General features: G+C 38.2%; 1 protein-coding gene across 1 annotated transcript in view; it reads left to right on the forward strand.

The window, feature by feature from the left end:
• Positions 1-26,030, forward strand: part of LOC149262244 (protease Do-like 10, mitochondrial) — a 176,195-nt gene that overhangs the window by 71,697 nt on the left and 78,468 nt on the right. The window contains exons 3-6 of the mRNA XM_089423761.1: positions 9,699-9,894; positions 11,453-11,712; positions 11,980-12,107; positions 19,444-19,647. Of these exons, the coding sequence (XP_089279887.1) occupies positions 9,699-9,894; positions 11,453-11,712; positions 11,980-12,107; positions 19,444-19,647 (788 nt within the window). The remainder of the gene's footprint in view (positions 1-9,698; positions 9,895-11,452; positions 11,713-11,979; positions 12,108-19,443; positions 19,648-26,030) is intronic.

Genomic DNA, 26,030 nt, shown 5'->3' on the forward strand with positions numbered 1-26,030 from the left:
GGCGCATTATGCTTTTTTTTTTTCTTTTGATTTCTTCAACCTTCGGGGCATCATTCTAGGCCTGACCCAAGGTGGGGGCAAGGGGATAGGGAGGCTAGCCCTATGTGGACCTAGGTGGGAGAAATGATGAATGGGGTATAGTGAGTGGAAAGCGAGTAATATATGCGGTTAAAGGAACGGGAGCATGCACCCAAAGTCGAGGTTTCCCATGTAGTACCCCCCTAGAACCAAATGGTCAATAAAGCAGATCCCACGAGACTAAGATCTAAGGGTAACAACCAAAAGAGATCAAGGGGACAAGAGCACAAACTAAGCTCACCCTTTCCGCCAAATCCCCCCATCAATCCATACCCAAAAGTATCCATGACAAGTAAACCCAATACTCAATTACCAAATGACAAGACATACCTTTAGATACGAGAGGCCCACCTTCAAACATACGATCAATACATGTGGGTGAGGGATCACATGGTTGGCTCAAGTGGCAGAGAAATGGCACAATGAGCTAGTAGGAGGTTGCAAGGGGCTGCCGGCTCAGGCTCATCATGGAGAAAAATTTCTCTTGGGGATGTTACCTACGAAGTGGTGGGTAATAGGCTCCACTATCAATCAACCAATGATCCAAAGTATTCGGAGGAGAGGCAGTAGATAGAGTGGAAATAAGACAAAATTCCTTTTGTTTTTCTATTACATTACTTTCCTCGTACTTGGAATTTCTCGTCCTTTTGGGAGGTCGACCATTTCCATATCGAGCAGTGGGAGCATTCCTCTTTCCTTTATTGTTGAACTTGTTGTTCCTTTGATTGCCATTGCCTTTGAAATTGTTGTGGTTGTTGTTGTCGTAATCCCTTGGAGAATTCTTCTTGTGAGGGCATTCTCTGGCATAGTGGCCAGACTTGTTACAACTGTAGCACCTTCCTTTCCTTCCTTCATTGAATCCTTGCTTGAACCCTTGACCTTGTCTCCTTGGACCAACATTATTCTTCCTCTTAGCATGAGTGGAGAAGGCAATAGGTTCATTTCCATTTGAGGGCTTGTCTTTCTCCATCATCCTTGTCTCTTCTTGAGTGCATCTAGCCAATAATTCATCGAAACTAGGAATCCTGTCATTGTTGAGAATGGTTGTGTTAAACACATCCCATGCTCTTGAAAGACCTCCAAGTGCAATGAGAGTGAGCTCCCTGACAACAATAACTTCTCCAATGGATAGAAGGTTATTCTTGATTTGTGTGATCCTCATGAAATAGGATTGGATAAACTCCCCTTTATCCATCTTGATGTCTTTCAACTTGTTCTTGAGAAAGAGGATTTGATTTCCATTGTTTACTTTAAACATCCCATTAAGCTTATCGCACATCTCCTTAGATGTTCCCAAATTAGAAATATAGGCAACCAAATGCTTTTGAATGGATTCTATGATAATTCGTTTAGCTTTGACCTCACCTTTCTTGTACTTCGTCTTTGCAGTAGCAGGTGCATTTGAAAGAGGCTCTACGACTCTTCCCTGCACATAGTCCATGGCATCATGCTCTTCTAAAGTCAAATCCAAAGTCATCTTCCATGCATGATAGTCAGATTTGTCCTTGAGCTTATCCTCAGATTTGAAGTAAGATGTAGTAGCCATTAAAGCTAGTCCAATAATCTTGTCTAACAACTCTCCCTTAGTGATTGCTTTTCTCTCTCTTGCTTGGGATTTGTCTTCACCTGTGCTCTGATACCATGTTAATTTTAGTTAACAATGGTATGTTCTATGTTTAACACAATTACTTCAATGTTCCTTTAGCAACCCAATGACAATTTCCAATTTAGTTTTCAATAGCAAACACATTAATCACATGGACAATAAAAGTAGATAGAACATGAAACAAAATGCGGAAGACAAGAGGACACCAGATTTGGCGGATGCTAGGGAAAAAACCCCAATGTGGGGAAAACCTTTGATCAATTCTTCTCATTGTTATATCAAATGTTCAGCAGAGTGAGAGTACAAAAGTGAAAATTTGACTTGCCAAATCACAGTCAAAACAACCCTGTCAAATCTGCTGTCAACTGTAGTCAAATTCAGCGCTAACCAGAAAGTCAAAGATGGTCAGCGCAACAAAAAATCTTCCTTTTTGGAGCTCGGTCATACCTAGTCAAACTCAGCCTAATAAGGTGGCCAAAGTCAGCCCAAAACAACCCTGAAAACTGCGGTCAAACTTGGTCAATTCCGCAGTCAGGTCTACGGTCAACCCTGTAGTCAAAGTGCCCAAATATTCTTGGTTCCTAGGCCAAACTGTACGGCCTGCCAAAAACGAAATTTTGCCACAAAAATCACAGTCAAAGGATGAGTCAAAGTGCCCAGTCAATGTTGGTTAAACTCCTGCAACAGTCTTGAAATTCGGCCCTACAATTTGCCCAGAAAATTCGTCCTTCTACGACACATGTGAGAGAGAAGATTTGCCCAATAGCTGTATGAACCAATGAGAGAAGGAGAAGAAATGTGTGTGATGATGATGCTAAATTAGGTGAGAGGGAACTTGTATTTATACTAGTCGTCGAGGGTGAAGAGTCACGTCCATTGGGCTTCATGAGCCTACATGATGATGTGGCTGACCTGAACAATTTGCACGTGTGGGCATAAATTCAAAAACACACTTCTGCTTGTCCAAATTAGATGATCTTTATATCAATTTTGGTCCTCTTGAAAAGAGGAATTTAATGCAATCGCCATCTCCATCAAATGAGCTATCCCAAGGTGGAATTTGGCCCTAGTTGCCAATTTTCACATGTTGCTTATGGTGGTAATGAAGGTTTCCCAAAAAGGAGGGAGACCTCTAAGAGTTACCAACACCAACTCCCTGTTAGGAACAATTCCCCAACTCTCTACAATTGATCTCTAAGACAAGATATCCTCATAATCTAGGATTACACATTCTCCTTTATTCTTCTTCATATCTTTGAGTTGATCTTTCAAGGAGATGATTTCATTCAAATTGGTAACTTCATACATGCCAGCTAGCTTATCATACATCTCCTTAGACTTCTTAAAATTTCCAACATAGGCAAGTAAATGATCTTGTAAACCATCAACTATAATTTTCTTTGCTTTTAACTCACCTTTCTTGTAGTTGGTCTTGGCAGCAGTGGGAGCATTCTCCGGAGGCTTAAGAACTTTTCCTTGTAGGTACTTCAAAACATCATTGTCCTTTGATATTATTTCCAACCTGATCGTCCAAGCAACAAAATTGGATGAGTCGCCCAACTTCTCATTTTCCTTGAAGTAAGAGGTAGACATCTTGACTTGATTAGATAGGCTCCTTCAACTTTTCAAGATGATTGCTTCAACTCTTGTCTCCTTTGGGCTTGTCCTTCACCTTAGCTCTGATACCATGTTAATTTTTGCCCCGCTCTATGCTGTTTCAATTACTTTAGCCCAATTCACTTATTCAATTAACAATACTTTAAGTAACAATTAATTCATCCAATAAGCAATCTAGTAACTAAAGATAGAACAATAAATGCAATGAAAATAGGAGAAAATGAGCCCAAATCCAAAAACAATTATCAAAGTCAAAGTATTGACATGTCATCAATTCAAGCAACCAATATCCAAAATATGAGTCAATAGTCAAATCTGGTCAACTGTCATAAAGTATGCAATTCTGAAAAGTCAACAACACTCAACATGCCCTAACTAGTCCTTTAGTCAACGGTCAAACAACCCTTCAAGAGCTCGGTCAACAACCTACAACTTTGGCCTCAATTGCTAGTCCAAGTCAGCAAAAAATAGTCAACAAAAATCTAGTCAAATTCGGTAAAATGAGAGATAAGGTCTACGGTCAAAATCTGCAATTTCCTGCAGTCAAGGCCTGCGGTCAACGCAAGTCAAACAACCCAGAATATCTCGGTTTGTGTACTAATGAACTTGGTTTGATGAGATCAAACTTTTCCCATTCAAAGCAAGTCAAATCAAGAAGTGAAACTCGGTCAAACAGTGGTGAAACCATCCAACAGAAAAAGTCAATGCAGAATAGTGAAAGAAACCTCCAAGACCTTCGCACGTGTGAAGAAGAAAAATTGCTTGAGACTTGTGCGAACCAATCCAAGCAAGTGAGAGAGAAGAGATGTTGATGTGTGCATAAATGAGGTGGAGGTCACTTGTATTTATAGGCGTTGGAGGAGGGTTTAATTAGTCTCTAGGCCCACTTGAACAAATGTGACATTGTGGGCTTCACATCAAAAATACTCTTTCCCTTATTGAAATCCAGTGCTTCAAAAGTCAAAATTGGTCCTCTCAGAATGAGGGATCTAGTCCAATGCTTGGAATTTGTCATTGACCTGCCAAAGTAACACTTTTTGCTTTTGTGATCTCAACACTAGCCACCTCCTTGAAGGGGGTGTTCAACATTGAGTGGGCCTTTGACCATGCCAAATGCAATTTTAGTGCCACATACCACTCTTCGAAGAGGGGCTTTTCTCCCTTGTGTTCATTAATTCCTTCCTTGCCAATGTCATGCTCTGGGCCTCCTACAAGGTAGGGAATTTTCTTCGTTTGGCCTTGTTTGATGCTCACCTTGTTAGATTTATGCAAACCTAACACTCGATACTTAAATTCGTAGCATAAAATTTGATCTACTGATTTAAATGCACAACTAGGTTCCTAACACAATAGAATTTAGCAGAAGCAAATATACTGATCTCAATCAGAATGACACAAACATATTTCTACCCAATCAAATCAGTTCATATTTAACAATGATTCAAAGCCTACGTGGGTCCCTGTCTTGAGATAATGGCCCAGCCGAGAAAATACAGAATACAGAATAAACCTAGATCTGATCCAACAGATTTGCCCTAGAGCGATACTCGATCTTCTTTACAAATTTGTATCTCCAGCTTCTTTACACTCCTTCGGACCCAACACTTTGGATTATCACATTCCTCCTGCACCCGAGGCTAGTGCCATTGTATGGTGTGTCTTCTCCCTCTCCCTAGGCTTGCTTTTATGACTTTACATTGAGCTAAATCCCTAACCCTAATCTCCAAAGTAATTTGCGACCGAGATTAGATCTCGCCTCACTTGAGATCAATAGTTGACATTTAAGCAAAGTCACTAAAGTAAATTACTTTATTTTTCCTAAGTTTATTTTAGCTCAATGAGCCAACATACTAATATGTGTTTTTTCCTAAGTTACAAGGCAACTTGCTCAACCTAGAGAAAGTGTGCTAAGGAGATCATGGGCGAATTTTGCACACCTAAACACTTAGGCCTGTGTAGAAGTACCTGCCCAAGCTACAAAATTCAAAACTCCCTCTTAGCGAGGGAGGTACTTCTGGCCCCTGGAACTATCTTTGATCCTGGACCTATATTTGTTGCCTTGGCTGTTTCTTCTGAAATGGAAGCCTTCTCTGCCACCTGGTTTGGAAAGATACCCGAAGTCCAATTCCCCTTGGCGTTGTTCTTAGAGGCCTCCTGCTCCTAAACATCCTACAAGGTCATCTCGTACCAAGAGACCTTCTTGACAAACTTGGAGGAATTTGCCAGCGGCTCCTCCTTACTAGAACTTGAAGGTTGAGCCCCTTTGAGCTACTCAACCTTCAGAACCTCCTCCTCCTTGTTCTTTATCACTACAATGCTTCTTGCCATTTCTCCCGTGCTAAGTCTTAGCATTGTTGTGGGTCTATCTCGGTCCTTTGAGACACCCACAAAATCTGCTGCCAATCCCTCGACTAGTATGGTTTCCCTCTACCCCTCTGAGGGCTGACCTCAACCAATTTTGTTGGCTGTTGGTACTGTCCTTCATACCTACTATTGACTACTACTAGCTTTGCCAACAACTGTTGGCTCATTCCTATTGTGGCAGATCCCTTGCACAACAACTTGTTGTTGGCTACTATGTCTCACAACTACTTGATCATGCCCAACACGACACACTGCTTGAGGTATGATCCTCTGTAGCCTATCTCTATGGCACCACCAGACCCTGTCACTCTCTTTAGGACTGGCCTATCCATAGTCTGACTGCACTTTGCACAGTGCATCCCTTTCTCGATGGCTCCTCACACACGACCTTGACACTCCCTGTGCATATTCTTCATGCAATATTTGCCTCCATGCGACCACTTGCGATACCACAGTTGTGGCCCTGTGTAGTTGTTCTTCCTGCATAGGCCTAACTTGACTTGCTTGTCCACAAGCAACACCACAACCTTCTCCAACTCTCTTGAGATTGCCATCGACCTTCCTCACGACCTATTGGCAATTGTTTACCCATTCACAACCCGTGATTGTATGTCGCTAAAACTTGCCCTCGATAGCTGCGATCGAGATCCCATCCAGGGTGCGCCCTACAGTGTTCATCTCGTCGCCACCAATTTGGCTCTGTCCAACTCAACTCAGGCAGAGTCTGTGGTTGCCTCCTTCAACTAATTTCCTTTGCGCATGGTCAACCTCTCACTTGATGACTATGTTGCTGGTTTGTTGATCCCCTCGACACGACTCGATTTGTTGCGAGTAGGAGGTCGTCCTTGACGCTATTGCTCTTGCCACTAATTCAATATGGCCTTTTCATCTTCCTCATCAGCTGCACTTTCCTCATTACAGTTGATCAACAACCCTTCTCATTGCAACAACACATGATGACTGACTTCCAATTTCGTGGCAGCTAGCGGCTCTTTTTAGTTCTCGCAATTGCTTCAGTGTTCCTCACTACATTGGAACATCATGCGCGAGGCTTGCTTGATCTGTTTGTCGGTGCTCTCGTGCCGCCACTGGGTGTTTGCTACTAGATGTCAAGTCTTTGCCTTGTGCGTTGTTCAATATCTTGCAGCCGCAACTTGTCTTTGCGATTGTTTGGCCACAACCTTTTTCACGTCTCTCTCCGCTTTTTCTCCTGTTGCGGCTAGATGGACCTATATGATGACTCTCTCAACTGGATTGTCCTTGCTACAAACCTTGTTACGATCTGAGCCGTCAATCTCTTGAGCTTGCCATTCTGCCACGACCCTTGCCCTGGCGACTGCTGGTTGCGTGGTGTGACGACAATGCTTTTTTTTTATTAAATTAGCCCCACTTGCAACACAAAAAAATTCAACCTTTGCACGATCGCAACCAAACCCAACCTAGCGATCTTGTACAAACCTTGGCTTTTGAGATTCTGAGATCGACTTTCTGCAAAGTTTCTGCTTTAGTATCATGTTAGATTTTACAAACCTAACACATGACACTTAAATTCCTAGTAGAAAAATTGATCTACTGATTTAAATGGATAACTAGGTTCTTAATACAATAGAATTCAATGGAAGCAAATATACTGATCTCAATCACAATGACACAAATAGATTTCTGCCCAATCAAATTAATTCATCATTAACAATGATTTAGAACCTACTTGGGCTTCCGTCCTGAGATAATAGCCCAACTAAGAAAACACATAATACAAAATAATCCTGGATCTGATCCAACAGTTCTACCCTAGATCAGTGCTCGATCTTCTCTACAGATCTGGATCTCCAGTCTCTCTGCACTCCATCAGACCCAATACTCTGGAGTATCACATTCCTCCTCCACCTGAGGCTAGTGCCACTAGTGTGTCTTCTCCCTATCCTTGGCCTTGCTTTTATAACTTTACATTGAGCTAAATCCCTAATCCTAACCTCCAATGTAATTGATGGCCAAGATTAGATCTCGCCTCACTTGAGATCAATGGTTGAGATTTAAACAATGCTACTAAAGTAAATTACTTTACTTTTCCTAAGTTTACTTTAGCTCAATGAGCCAATGTACTAATGTGTGCTTTTTCCTAAGTTACAAGGAAACTTGCTCAACCTAGAGCAAGTGTGCTAAGGAGATTGTGTTTGACTTCTGCATGCCTAAACACTTAGGTCTGTGCAGAAGTACCTGCCCAAGCTACACAGATCAATACACCTCCACATAAATTGTTCCTTGACAATCTCCCCTGGTAGGGTGTTCTTCATTTCAATTGTTTATTTGACTTCTGCTTTCAATAAAGCATGTTTATGTGGCATGTCATCTTCCAAGCAAGGGTGTTCATCTTCCAGGTCTCTCTTCATGCTAACAATATCTACACTTTTTTCTTGCCTTGGATGATGGATTGTGGTGGGGCAAAATAGAACAAGGTGCATGGCACCATAAGTCTCTTGTTGCAACTTGTAATCATCACTAAACTCCATGGATTTCTGCTATGCTAGTGAGAGAAAGATGCCAATGAAAATGCAAAATGAGCCTTGCATTTTCAGGGGGTAAGAGGGAGTATTTAAGGCTTGTAAAGGCCACAACTAGAAGCCACAAAAATATGGGGATTTTTGATAGGGTTAAACAAATGAATTCCAGTAACGAATTTGTGGAATCTTCATTAACCTGTTTTCTTTATTTGTGGAATTTTCTTGAAATAGTTTATGAGGAGCGAACATGTGACATGGGGGAGTCAAACCATAGTCAGTGTAATTACAGTGCCCTACTTTCACTGACCTGCAAGTGCCTTTTGTGATGAGTAAAAACAATTTTTAATTTTAATTGTCTTTTCAAATAGTTGTGGGTGGGTCTGACATCTTAGATGCTGAAAAATATTTGTAGACTAATATAGAAAAATTACAGTTCAAGAACAATGATACTGAAACTTCAAAGTTCTAACTTCTCACCCATCTATATACACACTATATGTATATAAAGATTTTCCTTTTCAGGTGTGTGTGTGTGTGGATGTCCTGTTTCATAGAAATTTGTTGTATTCTTTGATGTGTGTGTATATATAGATGCAAATCTATTGTATTCTTTGATATGTGTGTATATATACCTTGTTTCCAAGAAATCTGATGTATTGTTTGATATGTATGTGTGTATATGTGTCTATATATATATATATATACCCTGTTTCCTAGAAATCTGTTGTATTGTTTGATATGTATGTGTGTGTGTGTATCTCTCTCTCTCTCTCTCTCCCTCTCTCTCTCTCTATATATATATATGTGTAGCTCTTCCAAAACTTGTACCCATTTTGTTGTTTGAGGTTGCGTAGATCTGAACAGTGAAAGTAAGGAGGTAATCTAGCATCAAAGATTTTAATGTCAAAACTCCACCAGATTTGAGAATCCTTCTCTCAATCTGCCATTTGGCATGCCTTGCAAACCTAAGTTTTGGCAATTGCATTTTCCTATGTGATAATTATTACCGTTAAGAATATCTTGCTTGCTGTGATTTTGCAACAATGACACAATTTTCCCCTTTCTTTTATATGCTGGTTGCCATCCTATCTTTTGTCAGGGTTAAAAAATTTCTTTTACGTTTTTAGAAAAAAGATAGGGACTGTGAAACTTGTATCATTTTTTCCATCTCCATAGATTTGAGTGTTTTGGCTTACACCTATTGGAAATTGTCTTAATGCAACATCTAGTGCCCAACATTTCTATTAGGGTAAGGTAGTAATTCAGTAATTGGCTAATTGCATGTTAATTGCTTGTTTATTTGTCTGGAAGGCATTTTTATGTTCCTTGTTGGATTGCAGTTAATGTTTGCGTCATATTATTGTGTTTTTAGTAATCTGGAATGTCATGACAGTTTTCTCCTATATCACTTCCTTAATGCTTATATCTTTGCATATAGTTTACACGTCTTTCTGAAATCTGTGAACATAATCAGAAGATGCTTTGGTCGGGTTAATGATCCTTAATAACGTGAATTTTGTTGTCAACTCCAGGTGGCGACAATATCTCTGTGACTAGAGGAGTTGTCTCAAGGGTAGAACTAACACAATATGTGCATGGGGCTTCTCATCTTATGGCTATACAAATTGATGCAGCTATCAACCCAGGTAACAGTGGAGGCCCAGCAATTATGGATGAGAAGGTTGCTGGTGTAGCTTTCCAAAACCTGTCCGGGGCAGAAAACATAGGGTGAGTGTAAATTTACTTCCAATAGTTATGTTTTCACCCTTAAGTAGTTTCCATCTATAATACATGTCCTTAGTATTTCTTATGAATCAGTAGATGACAACCAGATTATCCATATGTCCAATGCCTGCATTATTTGAGGATAAGCAGTTTTGATCCTGTTACCTACTGGATTTGCACTCATGTCCAAATCGTCCTAATTACAAATGTTCAGGCAACTCTTGGAACTTCTATCGACTGTCACATCAATAGAACCTGCCTTCACTTTAGGCCAGCTCTCTTTCGGCATGAAGTGGGGTTCCCTAGATCAATTCACTGTTCTGCCATGTTAATATGTCCTGAAAAACAGATTAGTGATTTGATGTGTTCTATAGTTTTTTAGGTAAAAAAAAGAGAAGACAAGCAAGACCAGGTGCCTTGTTATGTGATACATGTACATTTCCTTTTCCAATCAAGCATATTGAGGTATAAAACTAGTGAGAAACTTTTAACGATGCCACTTCATCTCCAACCTAAAATCAATCAACATATGATATAACCATCAAACTAAGGAGAGCAGCAAAGACTAGGATTGGTTTCTAGATAAATACAAGTTGTTTTGTTATTTTGATTTGGATTCTATGCTGCTGCAAACTTTGATGGGCTCCTTGCATGTCGATTACAAAGTTTTGGATGGCTTTTAGAGTATCACATGTGGCTTAAAGGGTTATTTGCGTTGGACTGCAACAATTTGTTTTAATGTATTTTTAACTTCTAAGTGATGGGCTGTGGGCTGCATCCCAGGCTGGAAAATTGGAATAAAACAGAGTTTCTGGCCATTTTCTGGCTGGACACACGAGTTCTGTATGAGGTACACCTGGGAAACATTCCTCAGCCATACCTGGAACAGTGGGTATGAAAGAAATGTCTTTCCTGCTATACCCAGAGTGTTTTTGAGATGTTTCCCTTCTTGGGACACATCAGTATGTTGTTTCCTATTCTGGACTTTTTGATAAGGTTGAAATTGCTCTTGTATCTCATCCTTTCATATTTACACCTTCTAGTAAACTCGGACAGGCATATTTTATGTTTTATTTTATTTTATTCCAGGGAAAACCTTGTGTGCAAACCCATGGACACTCCCTACTTTTCATGATATTTTATGTTTTATGTAAAGACAGCTTCCAATTTTTGTAAGGCTCCAGCAAAATAGTTAGATACAAGTTATGCTAAGAACAATTGAATATTCTGTTACACATTGAATTTATTTAACTTACGTGCAAGATTTGAGCAAAAAGTTGTTTCTCATTACAGTTTTCCACAGGTAGAATTTATTCATTCTGATAATGCAATTCACCTGTTATTAAACATTAGTCTGAGTTTTTAAAAAGGGAAGCTGGTTCTCGCATCCCTTCTTCAGATATTCTTGCATCTCTCCTTCAAATATTCTATGAGATTGAATACGATTAAAGAGTGAATTATACACTTTTAGAAGTAAAATATTTTTGTTTGATTCATTTTAAGAAATTAGATGAGAGTGAAAAATGATTTGCTTTGTCTGGATCCTGTTTGCTATGTGCAGGTACATAATCCCTGTTCCAATAATAGAGCATTTTATGGCTGATGTGAATGAACGGGGAAAATATATAGGATTTTGTACACTGGGTTTGTCATGTCAGCCTACTGAAAATGTGCAGCTGAGGGAGCACCTTAAGATGCCACCTGGATTGACAGGTGTGCTAGTTAGCAAAATTAACCCCCTCAGTGATTCACATAGGGTGCTCAAGAAAGATGACGTAATTATTGCTTTTGATGGTGTTCCTATTGCAAATGATGGGACAGGTATATTATTTGCTTGAGCTTTTCATTTAGGTCACTATTACAATGAAATTATGAATTTACAAATGTGGCTGCAGCACTGTTCACAGAATTTTGGGTGCTGTGATCTTTTCTGGGTGCTTGTTTTAGCCTTTTACAATTTAATGTTCATGCTGAAAACTTCTGTTACCACCTGTGGTTATGCCCTTATCTACTGTTTTTGGATTTGATACAATCTACATTTTCTGTACTGTGGAAAATTTCTATCCTCTAATATCATGGTTAATGCAGTGCATTTTAGGAACAGGGAACGGATAACCTTTGATCATCTGGTATCCATGAAGAAAGCTGATGCAACAGGTGCTGTGAGGATTTTGCGTGATGGTGTACAACATGAATTCCATATTAAGCTGGGACCAGTGAGTTGGCTTTACTTCCAATATGCTAGTAGATACATTTGCTTTCTTTCTTGTCTCTGCTCTGATAGGACTTCTGTATTTTTTTCAACTTATATATATATGTAGAAGGCGTGAAAAATATGTGGTCCAAGCTTATTATTATAAAATAAAAATTTAGTATCTTAAATTAGTATTTTTGTTCAAATTATTAATAATTTAATGTAAGTAGCTGCAGAAAATTATAAAATGCCTTTGCTATGCAATAAATTATATTTATTGGTATTATTATTGTGATACTGATAATTATCAGTGGCTACGAATCAACTAATTTGTTTCTATTATTTTTAACAATTTTTGTGTATTAATGGCTATACTATTTTCTTTTTAATAATATGCAAGAATAAATTGGAGGATAGGGTCTGTCCTCTTAATTAGTCAACTTCATGGATTCTTACAAATGAAGTTTTGCCATTATCTTAACAGTTCCAAATTCTCTTTCTTTACCGTGCAAATTCCAAGTGATTGTTATGTGAGATATATTCGAAGTAAGTCTGAGCCTTCTAATACTGCACAAAATAGAAGCAATATTGCAAAATGTTCAAAGCAATGTACAGCTTTCTTGTGAAGCAATTCCAAAATTGAGGAATATTGCTTGAGTGTTTTTCTCAAGTGTTACCTGCAATGCGAAAAAGATGTATTCAAAACTGATCTGAATATTGGAAAGATGCAAGTACAATAATAGTTTGTAATGAACAAAAAATATTTATTCAAAAGTGAACTGAATGTTGAAAAGATGCAACTACAATAATAGTTTGTAATGAACAATAGCATATATTTAAGTCACAAGGTTCACTGGATGTGAAGCATGAGGTTTGAATTCAAGTAAATCTAAAATTATCCGGTTTGAATTCACTTGACTCCCCATCGATCTATATCTTTAGAGGTGCCTACAACGGTACAACCTCATTTCACACATCAATATATCTCATTCTTCTCTCTGAAATAGCCGCAAAAGAAAGAAGATATCCAGCGAAGGTAATGAGGGCAAGGTTGGGATCAATTTAATCTCCTTCATATGCCGCGTTCCACAGGCAGGAGGCTGAAGTCAGTTTGGAGAAAGTTTGGGCTTATTTGTGAATTGTTCTGGGCTCATTTATCTTCAATTTCAGGACTGAGTTTGAGCAGAAAGGGAGCCGCACTTGTCAAGGGCTACTGGATGGTGCTTTTGGCATACTTGTGTACAAGTCTTCTCTTCTAAGTAGGCCGCAACCACTTCGAGTCCTTCTCATCCCGGCCACAGGTCTAATCTAGCTGATTAGGGGATCGCGATACTTCAGAATGTCAGCCGCAGGGCATGAGATAAACTCTAGGCTCTTTGAGTGGGTGAACTTGTCCTTGTAGGTCTAAAATCATAAGCTCGAAGATAGGCCGAGTTCATGTATTGCTTCTGGGTTGAATTGTGAACATTTTTGGATGGATCATCTCTTCTTGTGAAGCCTCTCTTCAGGGCTGTTACTTCAAGGTAGTCTGCAGGTCTATTCAAGAGGGACGAGAGGCCTGAATTAGGGCAGCATATTGTTTTCCTTGCAGAGCCTCAGCTGGAATGATGTGTATCAAAGCTATTAGGTAACCTCTGTAGTATGTCATCACCCTAAGAGGGCTCAAATCGGCAAGTCACTTTGAATTATTGTACTCTCTTTGCTGAATATTTGATATTAATAATAAGAAGATTTGATCAAGGGTTTTCCCCATCTTGGGGTTTTTCCCTGGCTTGAGCCACTTCTTTGTGTTCTCTTGTCCTGGCTTGTATTCAGCATTTACATTTAATGTTCTTTCATTAGTTACCGTCCTATAGTGATGGTTAATGTGATTGCTAATGGTCTAATGGAATTGATAGTGGGCTAATGAAGTAACTAACCTAAGCAAAGAACATGTTAACTCAAATAACACAAATCATTTGAGACAAAAAATGCAAAGTTTGCTCATGTATATACAATGTGAGGGTGAATATATCAAAATGGCATTGAGTGCAACACATATCAACAACAAAATACATAATCGATGAGGCTCTAAATATTGGGCCATTGGTCTACTACAAATCATTGATCAACATGTACTTAAATGGGATCATCAACAAGAAGTACATAAACATCATCTGGCTCAAGGTCTTCAGACTCGGATTCCTCAACCTTATAATATGGTAAAAATTGAAAAAGCTTAACATGCCTAATCAATGTTTTTGGTTTGAATGAAGGGTTCATCTCCTCAATCTTATAATATTGTAGAAAAGGCTTAACATGCCTAACCAATCATTATTTGATTTGAGTGAAGGGTTCATCTCATCAACCTTATAATATGGTAGAAAAAGCTTAACATGCCTAATCAATTATTTTGGTTTGAGTGAAAGGTATATTTTTGTTAAGGCCATGGTAGAGGTGTTCGACAATAATACCACCAACATTAGAGAAGTTCAACAATCAATACTACCAACATCAAGGTACATAAAGGGCTTCAGGCTCTTGATTAAATGCCAATCCCATACCCTCATACATGATAGAATCATAGTTTTCAAAACCGTTTTTGAAAACCGGTTACCGGTCTAACCGGTCGGTTAGCAAGGGCGCCGGTCTAAACCGGCAAAAAAACCTGGTTCAATCGCCCATTTCACTAAAATTTGCCCTAAACTGGTGCTAACTGGCCGGTTTAGGACGGAACCGGCCGGTTTTGTATCAAACCGGCCGGTTCCATCCTAAACCGGCCGGTTAGAGGCATGCCCACCGTGTAATGCAAAAAGTGTATGCGGACTGTGTTTTAGGGGTTTTGGGGGGAAACTAAGGGTGTTTTCCCTCCAAAAACACCCTCTCCAAGCCTTTAAGAGGCCCCTCTCACTCTCATTTGTCTCACACAACTGTTTTGGAGTGTTTGTGAGTGTTTGTGAGCTTGGAGAGTGTTGAGTTTTTGGCATTTGCTGAAGTAGTCATCTTGGAGTTGGAGTTGGAGCTATTTTGGAGATAGTGTGTAGCTGTCAGTGGAGTTGCCATTTTCAAGAGGAGGCTAAGGAAGCTAGTTTGCATTTCCAGGTAAGGATTTGCACTTGAAAATTCCTTATTTGATTGTTGTCCATGAATTAATTTTTTTTTATGTGTTATAAACTTCTCACTTCTATGATCTACCATCCAGGGAGTCATCATGCCTCCAAAAGCCAGAGATACTGCATGGGCTCATTGTGATATGATTGATGGCAAAATGATCTGCAAATATTGCCAAAAATCCATTCAAGGAGGGGGTATTAACAGGTTCAAGCAACACTTGGCTGGGATAGGAGGCCATGTAAAGCCATGTGGAGCACCAAATGAAATAATAGGGCATATTAGGGCAGAATACCTTCAGAAGTTTGAGACTCAAGTCACTGAACCAATAGAGAGGTTTGTGACTGCAAAGTTTGGGAGTTGAGACTCAACCAACTGAGTTTGATCATGATGACTGAGACTCATGAGAAGTTTCAACTTCAAGTGATAATGTTGATCACTATTATAGTATTACTATTATCATATATGTAGAGTCTAGACTGAAGTCTTGTAGTAGGCCACTGGCCCCATAGTTTGTAGGCTTTGTTTTTGCACCTCTAGAGGCCATTTAGAGCCTCATTGCTTATGTATTTTGTTGATGATATGTATTACACTCGGTGCCATTTTGATATATTCACCTTTACATGGTATATAAATGAGCAATCTTTGCATATTTTGTCTCTATTGGCTTGGAATCATGCTTTTAAATCTTAAAAATAGTTTTTTTCATTAAAAAATAATTATTTAATGTATTTTTCTAAAACCGGTTCGTTTAGACCAAACCAGTCCTGGTTAGACCGGTTCCGGTCGGTAAACCGGTTCATTAGGTGGACCGGTCCGGTCACCGGTTCCGTTTTTAAAAACATTGGATAGAATTCAATGAAAATGTTGCGAGCCTACTAGTCCTAAAATCCTTGAAACTTTTAAGTCTACTGAATTTTGAGTTGCATTTGAAATTCTACTTTGTCCATATGCAGGCTGATAAGGTTGGAACCTAAGTCACGATGTTTGGCGAACAAAATCTTTCAAATTCGAAGTTCGCTGAACTTAAATGCAATTCGAATTTGTTCGTTTTGGTTCACCGAACATAAAAGTGAACTTGAACACGAATTGAATTGGAAGCCGAACATGATCAAGAAATCGAACAAAATATTTTTTTCCTTATATTCAATAAAATTCAACCACAGGTTCCAGTTATTTTGGCGATTTATAATTTTAAAAAATAAAAATTAAAAACCTAAAGTTGCGACGCGTCAAGGCTCACGCTCGGCTCTCCACTCCTGCCACAGTGTCGCTTGCGTCCACACTCGACCCGTGTCGCCTACGTGACCATCTTCAATTTCAAATAAAACAATAAAATAATTTGTTTGCTTTCATTATACGTGGAATTATAATATCGCTATAAGAAATTTGGTAAAGGTAATTAGTATCTTGCCAGATGAGTATTAACTAAGTAATAATTTAAACACTAACTCCAATGCAAAATAAATAATTTCATATCAAACCAATAATGATTCGCCTCTTGGAATGATCAATCCAATAATAAGTAACAATTTCTGTCCAATAACCATTTTGGACTAGAACAATTTTCTCTCTTGCTCATTTTGATTTATTTTAACGATTTTCTATCTTGCACCCGTAAGTCCCTTTAGTATGGATATTTAATTAAGTATCTTCTGTTACAGTTATATATATATATATATATATATATATAAAATATTTTTTTTTTCCAAATTTCTAGTATGACGAATTTTATCACCAAAATTTCTATTGTCGAACTTTATTTGAATTTCCAAGTCTTCGAACTCGAATACGAACACGAACGCGCTGACTTAGGTTGGAACCACTCTCAAACATCAACTTCCTGAAGCAATTGATGGTAATGTTAAATTTAAGTAAAAGGATAAAAAGGAAAGATAAAAGGAAATTTCAACTTTTAAATTAATAATATAACATTACCATTTATTGCCGACATTGCTAGAGCTGCGTTAGGTTTTTTCTTTAGGTTTAGGGTTTAGGAGGGAGAGGGTTGGTTTTATAGCCAAGGGGGATTGTTTTGGGATGGAAACAACCACTATTTCCTACAAAACCACCTGAAAGACAACCATTTTGTGTCCCAGACTCCCCCTACACATGTGAGATCTGATCGACCGGTTGGGCCGGTTTGTATAGGTTAGGTACCAAACCGGTCCACCAATCATGTTTTCTACCAGTTCATTACCCAGGCTTGTTCTACCAACTGGTTTGATCGATTACTGATTCAGACTGGCTGATTTTTAAAATATGGTACATATGTACACAACAACATCGCAAAAATAAATTGACATAGATCCATCTTAAACTCGGATCTGTCAATCCTAGAGAGGGACAAATTTCTTAAGGTATTAATTGTATTTTTTTTTAAAATCATTTAATATGAAGGAATTAATACATGGCATAGAATTAAACGATAAGAATTTTACAGCTTAAGAAATTTGATCCCTTTTGGTGCTTGACAGATTCGAGTTTAAGGTGGATCTATGCTAATATATATATATATATATATATATATATATTTATTATTATTTTTATATATTGAAATATGCATATAATTGAACTTAATGGTAAACCTTATCCAAACCTCATCGCTAAATTCAAATTGAACTTCATTGTTACAGAATTCAAACTTGAATCTAAACCATGTGATATTGGTATATATGCACAAAATTATCCAACGTGGGAATGTAACATATTTGACATCCATAAAGGATAATAAATTATAATCATATAATTGATAAACAAATAGGTGAGATGATTGATACAATGCCTTGTAACAATATACTTATATGTTTTCACTGGTCATGAAGGTAGAATGCTTGTCTCTGTTAGTTAGGTTATGTCCCTTGTTATTATTATTATTATTATTCTGATGTAGTTTTATTTATCTATTTTATATTCACTACATTGCCTCTCCCTTCCAAGATGCGTTGTCCTCAAATCATTGTATGAAAAAGGCTACATATTCATTGCAGCTTGCAATGCCTTTATATATTATCCATTCTAGAAACTGTAAAAGCATTTTATGAAAAAAACTACATCTTCAATCTAGATTCTAAACTGCCATGTCCTTTCATGATTCTCCATTCTTGAATTTGTGAGGGTTGAAGACATGAGACAATATTAGTGACGAGGTGTTGGGCCTAATTATTAAATTGTAAAAAGGTTAGACTACCCTAATTCATTTTTTTGCAGAATTGTGTGGCAGTGACTTCTATGATTTATGGGATTATAAGATTTCACAATCGAGCTTCCTTCCAAATTACTAGAATAATCATTTAATTTAGTTTTTTTTTAATCTTGATGTTGTCTTTGGTTGATTCATTGAATGATATGATGATTATTGTGGTTAGGCTGACGATAGGGTATCCTTGTGTCTTGTTTCTGAAACATTCATCATTTGATACTTTTGGTGATTTATTGGTTGATAATATTTCAATATAAGCATCTGTTTGATTTTGATGTTAATTGGATCTGTATTAATTCCTCTCTAAGAGTTTGGATTTTTACATCTAATGACTCTTATAATTTAACGGGATCATTCATTGTTTCTTTATTGATAAATTGTTCCTCATTGGTAACTTTCTCAAGCTTTTCCTGTTGTGACCTCTCATTCTTTAACTTCTCAATTTGTGTAAGTAAGCTTTGCTTATAATTCCATAGGCAAGAAATTTCGTTGTTATTTCCTCATAAGTTCTGATCGAGTTTCTTTTTGAAATCTTGATTCTCCCGATTGTATTGCTTCTCATCTTTTAAATCGTTGATTTGTGAAAGTAATGTCTAGTTAAGTTTCTTTAGGTGAGAATTTTCTTTGTGTTTCTTTGATAAGTCGTTCTCGATTTTCTTCTTGATGTATCGATTCTTCAAATAGGGAGTTTTGGTGATATTGGATTGTAGCATATTGTAGGAGTGGCGCATGGTGCTTGATTTGTAAGAGATAACTCTTTTTCTCCAATCCTTCTTGTTGTTTTTGGATACTATTTCTTTTGGATACTATATGCTCCTCCGTGTAATTTACTATGTCGTGTTAAGTGATTGACTTTAAAGTTTATTTCCTAGAATTTGATTTTATTTACTTGGAAATTATAATTTTATCTTAAGACTACATGTTCTATGTTCCGAGTTGTAATTTATCGTGTATCGTGTTAAGTGTTGACTTTATTTTCTAGAATTTGATTTTAGTTTATTTGGAAACTATAATTTCTTTGAAGTTGCTCTAATTCTCCTTTTAATTGATTTTTATATGATGTCAGCTGCAAACATTGGTTCCAGTTCATCAGTTTGACAAGTTACCAAGCTATTTCATTTTTGCTGGTTTGGTTTTTACTCCATTGACTCAGCCCTATCTTCATGAATATGGAGATGACTGGTACAACACTTCACCACGTCGACTGTGTGAGCATGCTCTCAGAGCAACACCCAAAAAGCACGGTGAACAGCTAGTCATTCTATCTCAGGTATTGGTATATGGCTCTGGTTACATGATTTTTATGCCCCAATGCTATGCCTAATTTAATTTGGCACAACGTAACTTTCTGGGCATCATGGGAAGTTTATATGAGGGTTATTAAATTTTTTTGAATTCCGTACTATTTCCAATCTACATAATAGTTGTTATTTGGTCACATGTGACTGAGCCCAATTGTGCCTTTTTGGTTATTGCATAACAATATCCATCATATATAATTTAATGCAGAAGCTCAAAGATTAGTTATGAAGTAGAGTTTGAGTTGAAGGACACAGTTAATGCATGTGATTATCACCATTGCCTAACCGCTAAAAAAACCATTTTCTGGAATTTTCAATATTTCAACTTGGCATATAAAAGGATGTTCTCTTTTAGTTTTGATTTCTTTTGGTCAATGAACACCAATTTTTGTAAAGATTAAACATTATCTAAATCTAGATGGGGAGAGCTATAAAGTTTATTTGGTCTTTTGATGTAGGGAATTGTTTCTTTGATCCATGGCCCCTTATATTCCTCCCTCTTTTAAATTCTGCTCAACTGCTCGCTTCATTTGTCAACCTTGGCTCAGCTATTCTCCTTATTTGTCTAAACGAAATGAGTTTTTCTATGACCCAAACAGTCTGGTGCTCGACTTCCTTAACATAGAATGATTATGTTCGCTACTAGACATCAGCAGAAACAGAACATTAAATTAGTTACTGGAAGAACACATATTTTGTGGGCACTCTATAAAAATATGAGGATGCATAATGAAGGGAAGGAATGACTCAGACTCGATTGCAAACTCAGGGATCTTGTGAAAGGAATCAGGATCGACTGCCAAAGTGGTGATAATTTTCAATACCTGGTTCTCTGTTGAAGCAGAGAAACATTGTGCTGCACTGTTTTGTTGGGCTGGAGTACTCTACTCTATTGAACTGGATGAGTAAGTTCTGAAGTGCTCCATTGGATGGGGGCACTCTGATTGATCCACTGAATCAAAGTATTTTTTAATTCATGTTGGTCTTTGGCACTCTTTGGTACCTTTGTCGTAGCAACTTTTGTTGAGATCATAAAAGAAAGAGGGGACTGAATGGGACCAAACAACCAAACCAAAAACCTGCAAAAATAAAGGAGAAAACATGTAATGTTCCCAATGGATTAATTGCCCACGGGAGGACAGAATAGCCTATCCAACCCCGTAGGATTTAGTCTTGATAAAGGGGGAAAACCCAAATTACTTAATGTTTGGGGCAACATTGGGTAGATTTTGGGTAGGCTGGGGCAAAAAGGCCCAAATTTGGGGGTTGCACTTACAACCCCTCAGATTAGTTGAAACCCCATGGAGAAATCTATAAATAAAGGAGAGTTGGAGCCATTTAGCATTATCAATTTGGACTTGATATCTCTGTTTTCTTGAGCTGAGGCTCTGAGGATTTGATACCCTTTCTTCTTGATTAGCTTCAGTGGAGGGGATACCACTCTATCTAATCCCTTTGTCTTGTTTCGGTGGAGCTGATCCCACCCTACCTAGACACCCTTTTTGTTGTTCTAACTTCTGGAACAGGTCACTGGAGCAGTTCTGCTTTGGTTTAAGGCTTGAAGATTTTACCTTGTCCAGCACAACATATTCTTTGGAGTGATTTGGTCAAGTCTAAAGACATAACTCTTATGTTTTCTCTATACAAGTAAGCAATTGAGGGCAGAAACTCTGTGCAGCCATAACAGGTATTTTCCAGGCAATTCATTAAGGAATTCAGCCTCATAATCGGCAAAAAGTGGCGTGGTTTGTAGCAAGATTTTGGAGGCCGCAGCCGAAGGCTGTAGGGCTGAAAATTCCGACACAGATCTGAGGCATTTTGCTGGCATTTTTTGAGGTCATTTGATGGCATTTTGAGGCAGATTCGGTGGCAATTATTGGACAGTTTCGGTGGTTTCTGAGATAGTGATTTGGGGTTCGTTCTGTTTAGGGGAGTTGGCCCTTTTAGGGCTGCGAACTACCATGGGGAGACATAATTCTAAGACAATGAAGACAACAGGAAGGAGATCAGACTGTTACAGAGATGGCATTCGGCCCTCTTAGGGCCACAAAGTGTTACAAGACTTTTTGAGCTGCAGGCAACCAAATTTATTGTTCACTCAGTCAGCAAATTAGTCAGGTTCTGTTTAGAAAAGTAGGGTAAAATAAGCTGCGAGCTGAATTCAGTCAAATTATTGGAAATGGTTTATTTACACTTGCTACAGTATTGTATTGAAATATGGCTGTATACAACCCTGGTTAATTGGACAGTCAGATGGTGGAATTGAGGAATAACAGATTGCTATCATTCGTACATGTCTATTGTTGCTGTTGAATAACTGGTGTATTATGTGAAGGAATATCTGCTATTGTATGAATGCATGAATTTCTATTGCTTTCCTGTTGGGAGCCCTAACTTGAATAGGATAGCCTAGGATGAAAAATTACCCTAGATTCTAGAATAATACAGTGGTATCAGAGCTGGCTCACCTTGCTAGCCTGTGAGCAATTGGTTGTGTTTCCGCAAAATCTGGCAGACTTTGGAGAGGGAAACCCTACAAGGTGTAAACTAGACCAAGAGACAACAATGGGGTAGTGGCTCATTGTCACCACAGCCAAAACCCCTTTCTCTTTACAGATTTTCACTGATGGGAGGAGTCCCAATATGTGATAAAGGTCACCTATGGTAAATGTTCTAAGTGTAATACAAAGTAAGTTGACTAGGTCTTGAACAAGAAAGGCACAACATTGGTACAAGGCTCCAATGGAGCTAATTCACTTTCTATGAAGAGACTGAGAAGGAAAGGTACAAGAACTAGGATTTTGTAGATTTGAAGAGTGTTGGAGTATCCACAGGTCAAGACTGAAAGAAAAGGTTTCCAATGACGTGAATTAGCAAGACCAAGGCTCATGAAACCTTCAAGGAAACCCCCATGTTGAAGAAAGACAAAACTAGGGTTTCCCTCTTAGGGCAAAGAACTAGGGCAAGAAAGTTTATGGACAACATTGAAGTGGATGCCCACCAAAGGAATAGATTTTGTGGCAAATACATGGTTTAAATTTAGAAGAGAGAAAATATGGATAAGAAAAATATGTGGTCACTAACTAAGTAGATCAGTCCCTTGTTCCTTGGGAGAATGGAGTCTAAGGATGAAATAGATTAGCCATGAAGTTTCCAAGGACACCGAAATTTAATGCCTTGGAAAATGGAAAGGGGGTCTTCCTTCTTGGGTTTTCTTGATTTTGAAGCCACATTTTCCATACCAACAGTGGACTCCTTTTCCAATTCTTTTCTCTCCAATGCCACAACCCGATAAAGCCAACAAATGTTTTTTCACACGGAAATATGTGCTTTTGAAAGCAATGTGACAAAAGTTGCAGCTCCATTGCACACTGCCTCCTCCCTTCCCCTTGGTGCTTGTCCCATCCTCTCTTGTGACATATTTCCACAATGGATATTTATCAATGTTGTCTCTAGGTCCTCCTCTTCCATCAACATTACTTGCAGCAGACTCTGATGATATTGGGGGAGGAGGGGCATCTCCAATGGAGACATTCTTGCCCTTCCTTTGCCCCCTAACTGCTGCCTTTGATTGAGCCATGAATACTGTAAAATAAATGAACAAAACATGCACAAATTTGTAAACAAAAAATCATATACAAACTGCTGTAATAGAATAAGAAATGCAAAAAAATGGAGTTGAAATGCACTTACCTGGTGCTTGAATCTCCTTGCTGAACACTCTACTCCCTTAGCTCCTTGCTCCAAACCCCTCTCTCCTTGCAAACAGCTCAAACAATGCAGACCCAAATGATAAACAACGTGAATGCAATGAAGAAATGCAGCCTTTTTTAACCCGCGACAGTCACTTTTCTGGGATACGAATCCTGGAATGGTGATTCGCTGGCCAAAATCGGGATTCGTACAGGATTCGACGAATCCTAATAGGACACGAAGAATCCGAGTTTAGGATTCGATTTTTGGGTGAATCGTATCGGACACGCAGGATTTCGGTTCGCCGGGCTATATGGACGAATCCGGTTACTTAGGATTTCAGGCATTTACCTATGCATTGGAGAAATGGTTTTTTATGGGAGAGCTTCTAGGAGTTCACCACTAGGGCAATTCATTACATGTTATGTATGAGTATTGCATGCAATATTCATCTAGATAGCATTCAATTTATTTTCAAAAAATTAGGGCTCAATTTATCATAACCTAGAATCAATAATTTGATACATTAAATATAGAGAAATGAATTTTCAACAATAAAATGCACTTACAAGATAACATGCAAGACTTCCATCCATTTGACCAAAGAATAGCTCCAAAGATGAGCAAAATCAACTCCAAATATCAAAATGCATCCACAACTTCCAAATCATCCACAAGAGAACAAGTCCAATTTCAACTAATGAGGCCGAAAATACAAAGATGTGATGATGATAAGTTACAATGAGGCCTCCTCTATTAATTTGAGGAGGCTGAATTCCCTTTTTGCCTACAAGCCCCTCTAAAACATAAGAAAAGTGTGCTAGGTCACAGGCCGACCTAGTATCTCGTGAAATAAAACTAACATAAGCCACATGTGTGAGGTGAAGTAGATAGAAAGATGACGTCATGCTAGCATGAGCCCTCCTAGGGTTTGCATTGAGGATAAATGGTGCCTTGACTTGTGTAGAAGCCCTCTAAAATAAACTTCTAGGGGTTGGCCCCTAAATCTCTGTCATAATCATCCTGTGGACCCCAATTTTGGGTTTGGGGCACAATAATGGGTCTCATGGGTCTCGTGGTGGTGTGAATGCCTGATGCTAAAGGCCAAGTTGCTGAAGACTGTCAAGATGTAGAGTGACTTAGAAGTATTAAATGACATAGAAAACACTGAAGAAGAAAATCGGAATGTCCAGAACTCTGACCCTTCTTTCAAGGAGGTATCAAACATTTTTGCAGGTCGCTGGTTTGGTAAATGCTGAAAGCAAAGACCTTGATGCTTCAAACAAAATTGAGAATGTGGGAAGAAAGCTTGGTGTGAAGAAGGACGTTGGGCCTGACATATGCATGCTTATGAGAGATTGGAGAGCTCACTTCTTAGTGTACTCCAAAAATAAGTTTGCCTGCAAATTTTTCGAAGGACTCATCCATGATGATAGGTACAAGGAAGAAGATGGGATCATTTTTTTTGAAGACTAGATATATTTTGTTCTTGAATCTACACTCGGGAAAAGGCTCTTCAGGACCACACCCAGCAAACCAGCTGAAGTCACACAAGAGTCTCACCTTCAAGACAAGGATTGCACAAACATGGAGCAGAGCAGGTTAATAACTAATGATAAAGACCAGATAGAAAAACATATTGCAGCAGAAAATTCCCTTGAAGTTCATGACAGTCCTATAAAAGGGAAAGGCACAAGACTTATTGGTTGTAAGAAGTACCAAAAGGTATATGGGAACAAAAATGGTAAATAGCATTGTTGTAAAGGTGAAAAATGCAAAATTTTATCTGCATAAATTCCCTGTCTTGTGTAAGAGTCGCTACTTACAGGATTGGGTAGCAAAGGCTGCTGATTTTCCAAGAGGGTCTCATACCCCTCAACAATGTGCCAACCTCTGTTATATTGCATTCAATACCTACAATGCTGCTGCAATTTGATGTGCTGCAATTTATCTTGGGATAACAAATGCTATGGAGACAAAAAATATGGTCCATTAGAATGAAAAGTTTTTCATATCAGTTTTCTTCTAAAACTAGAAAAACCTATTATTATATTATAGGCTGCCAAAACATTCTTGCCTTGCTTCAATGATCCTAAGATTGCAGGACAATGTCCCTGTTCAGTTGCTTCCAAGCTAAGTCACATGACATGAGGACACGAGACACAAAGGACACTTAAATACGAATATTCAACACGAGACACAACGACCTGAGAAACAGGACACGAAAGACACGTTTTATATATATATATATATATATTAAAACACTGAAATATAGTGCTTGATCCATATAGATATGAATCATGATGATATCTATTTAGTATTTAGTATACAATATTTACTATTTAGTAATTTACTAGTTAGTTTATTAATTTACTACATCAATGATGTTCATAGTTCAATGTTCATTGCTCATGTTATAATTTTTGTTATTAAGTTCAAACAAGATCATGTTCAAACTTCACATAAGGTAGTTTATGAACTATAAATGTAAAAGTGTTCAAACTTCATTGTTGACCAGAGCGTTAATCGAGCTTTACCTCCCTTTAGACCTCGAAGGTGTAGTGAGCAATGAGCACATGACGATGAGTTGGGATTTTTATTTCAACACACGATCTATACGTGGTCACTCGTGTATAATTAAGTTAAGTTACGTAGGCTA

Source organism: Pinus tabuliformis, chromosome 6 (assembly GCF_031772625.1).
Source record: "Pinus tabuliformis cultivar Carrire ecotype Pingquan chromosome 6, CPIR1, whole genome shotgun sequence".
Classification (NCBI taxonomy): Eukaryota; Viridiplantae; Streptophyta; class Pinopsida; order Pinales; family Pinaceae; genus Pinus; species Pinus tabuliformis.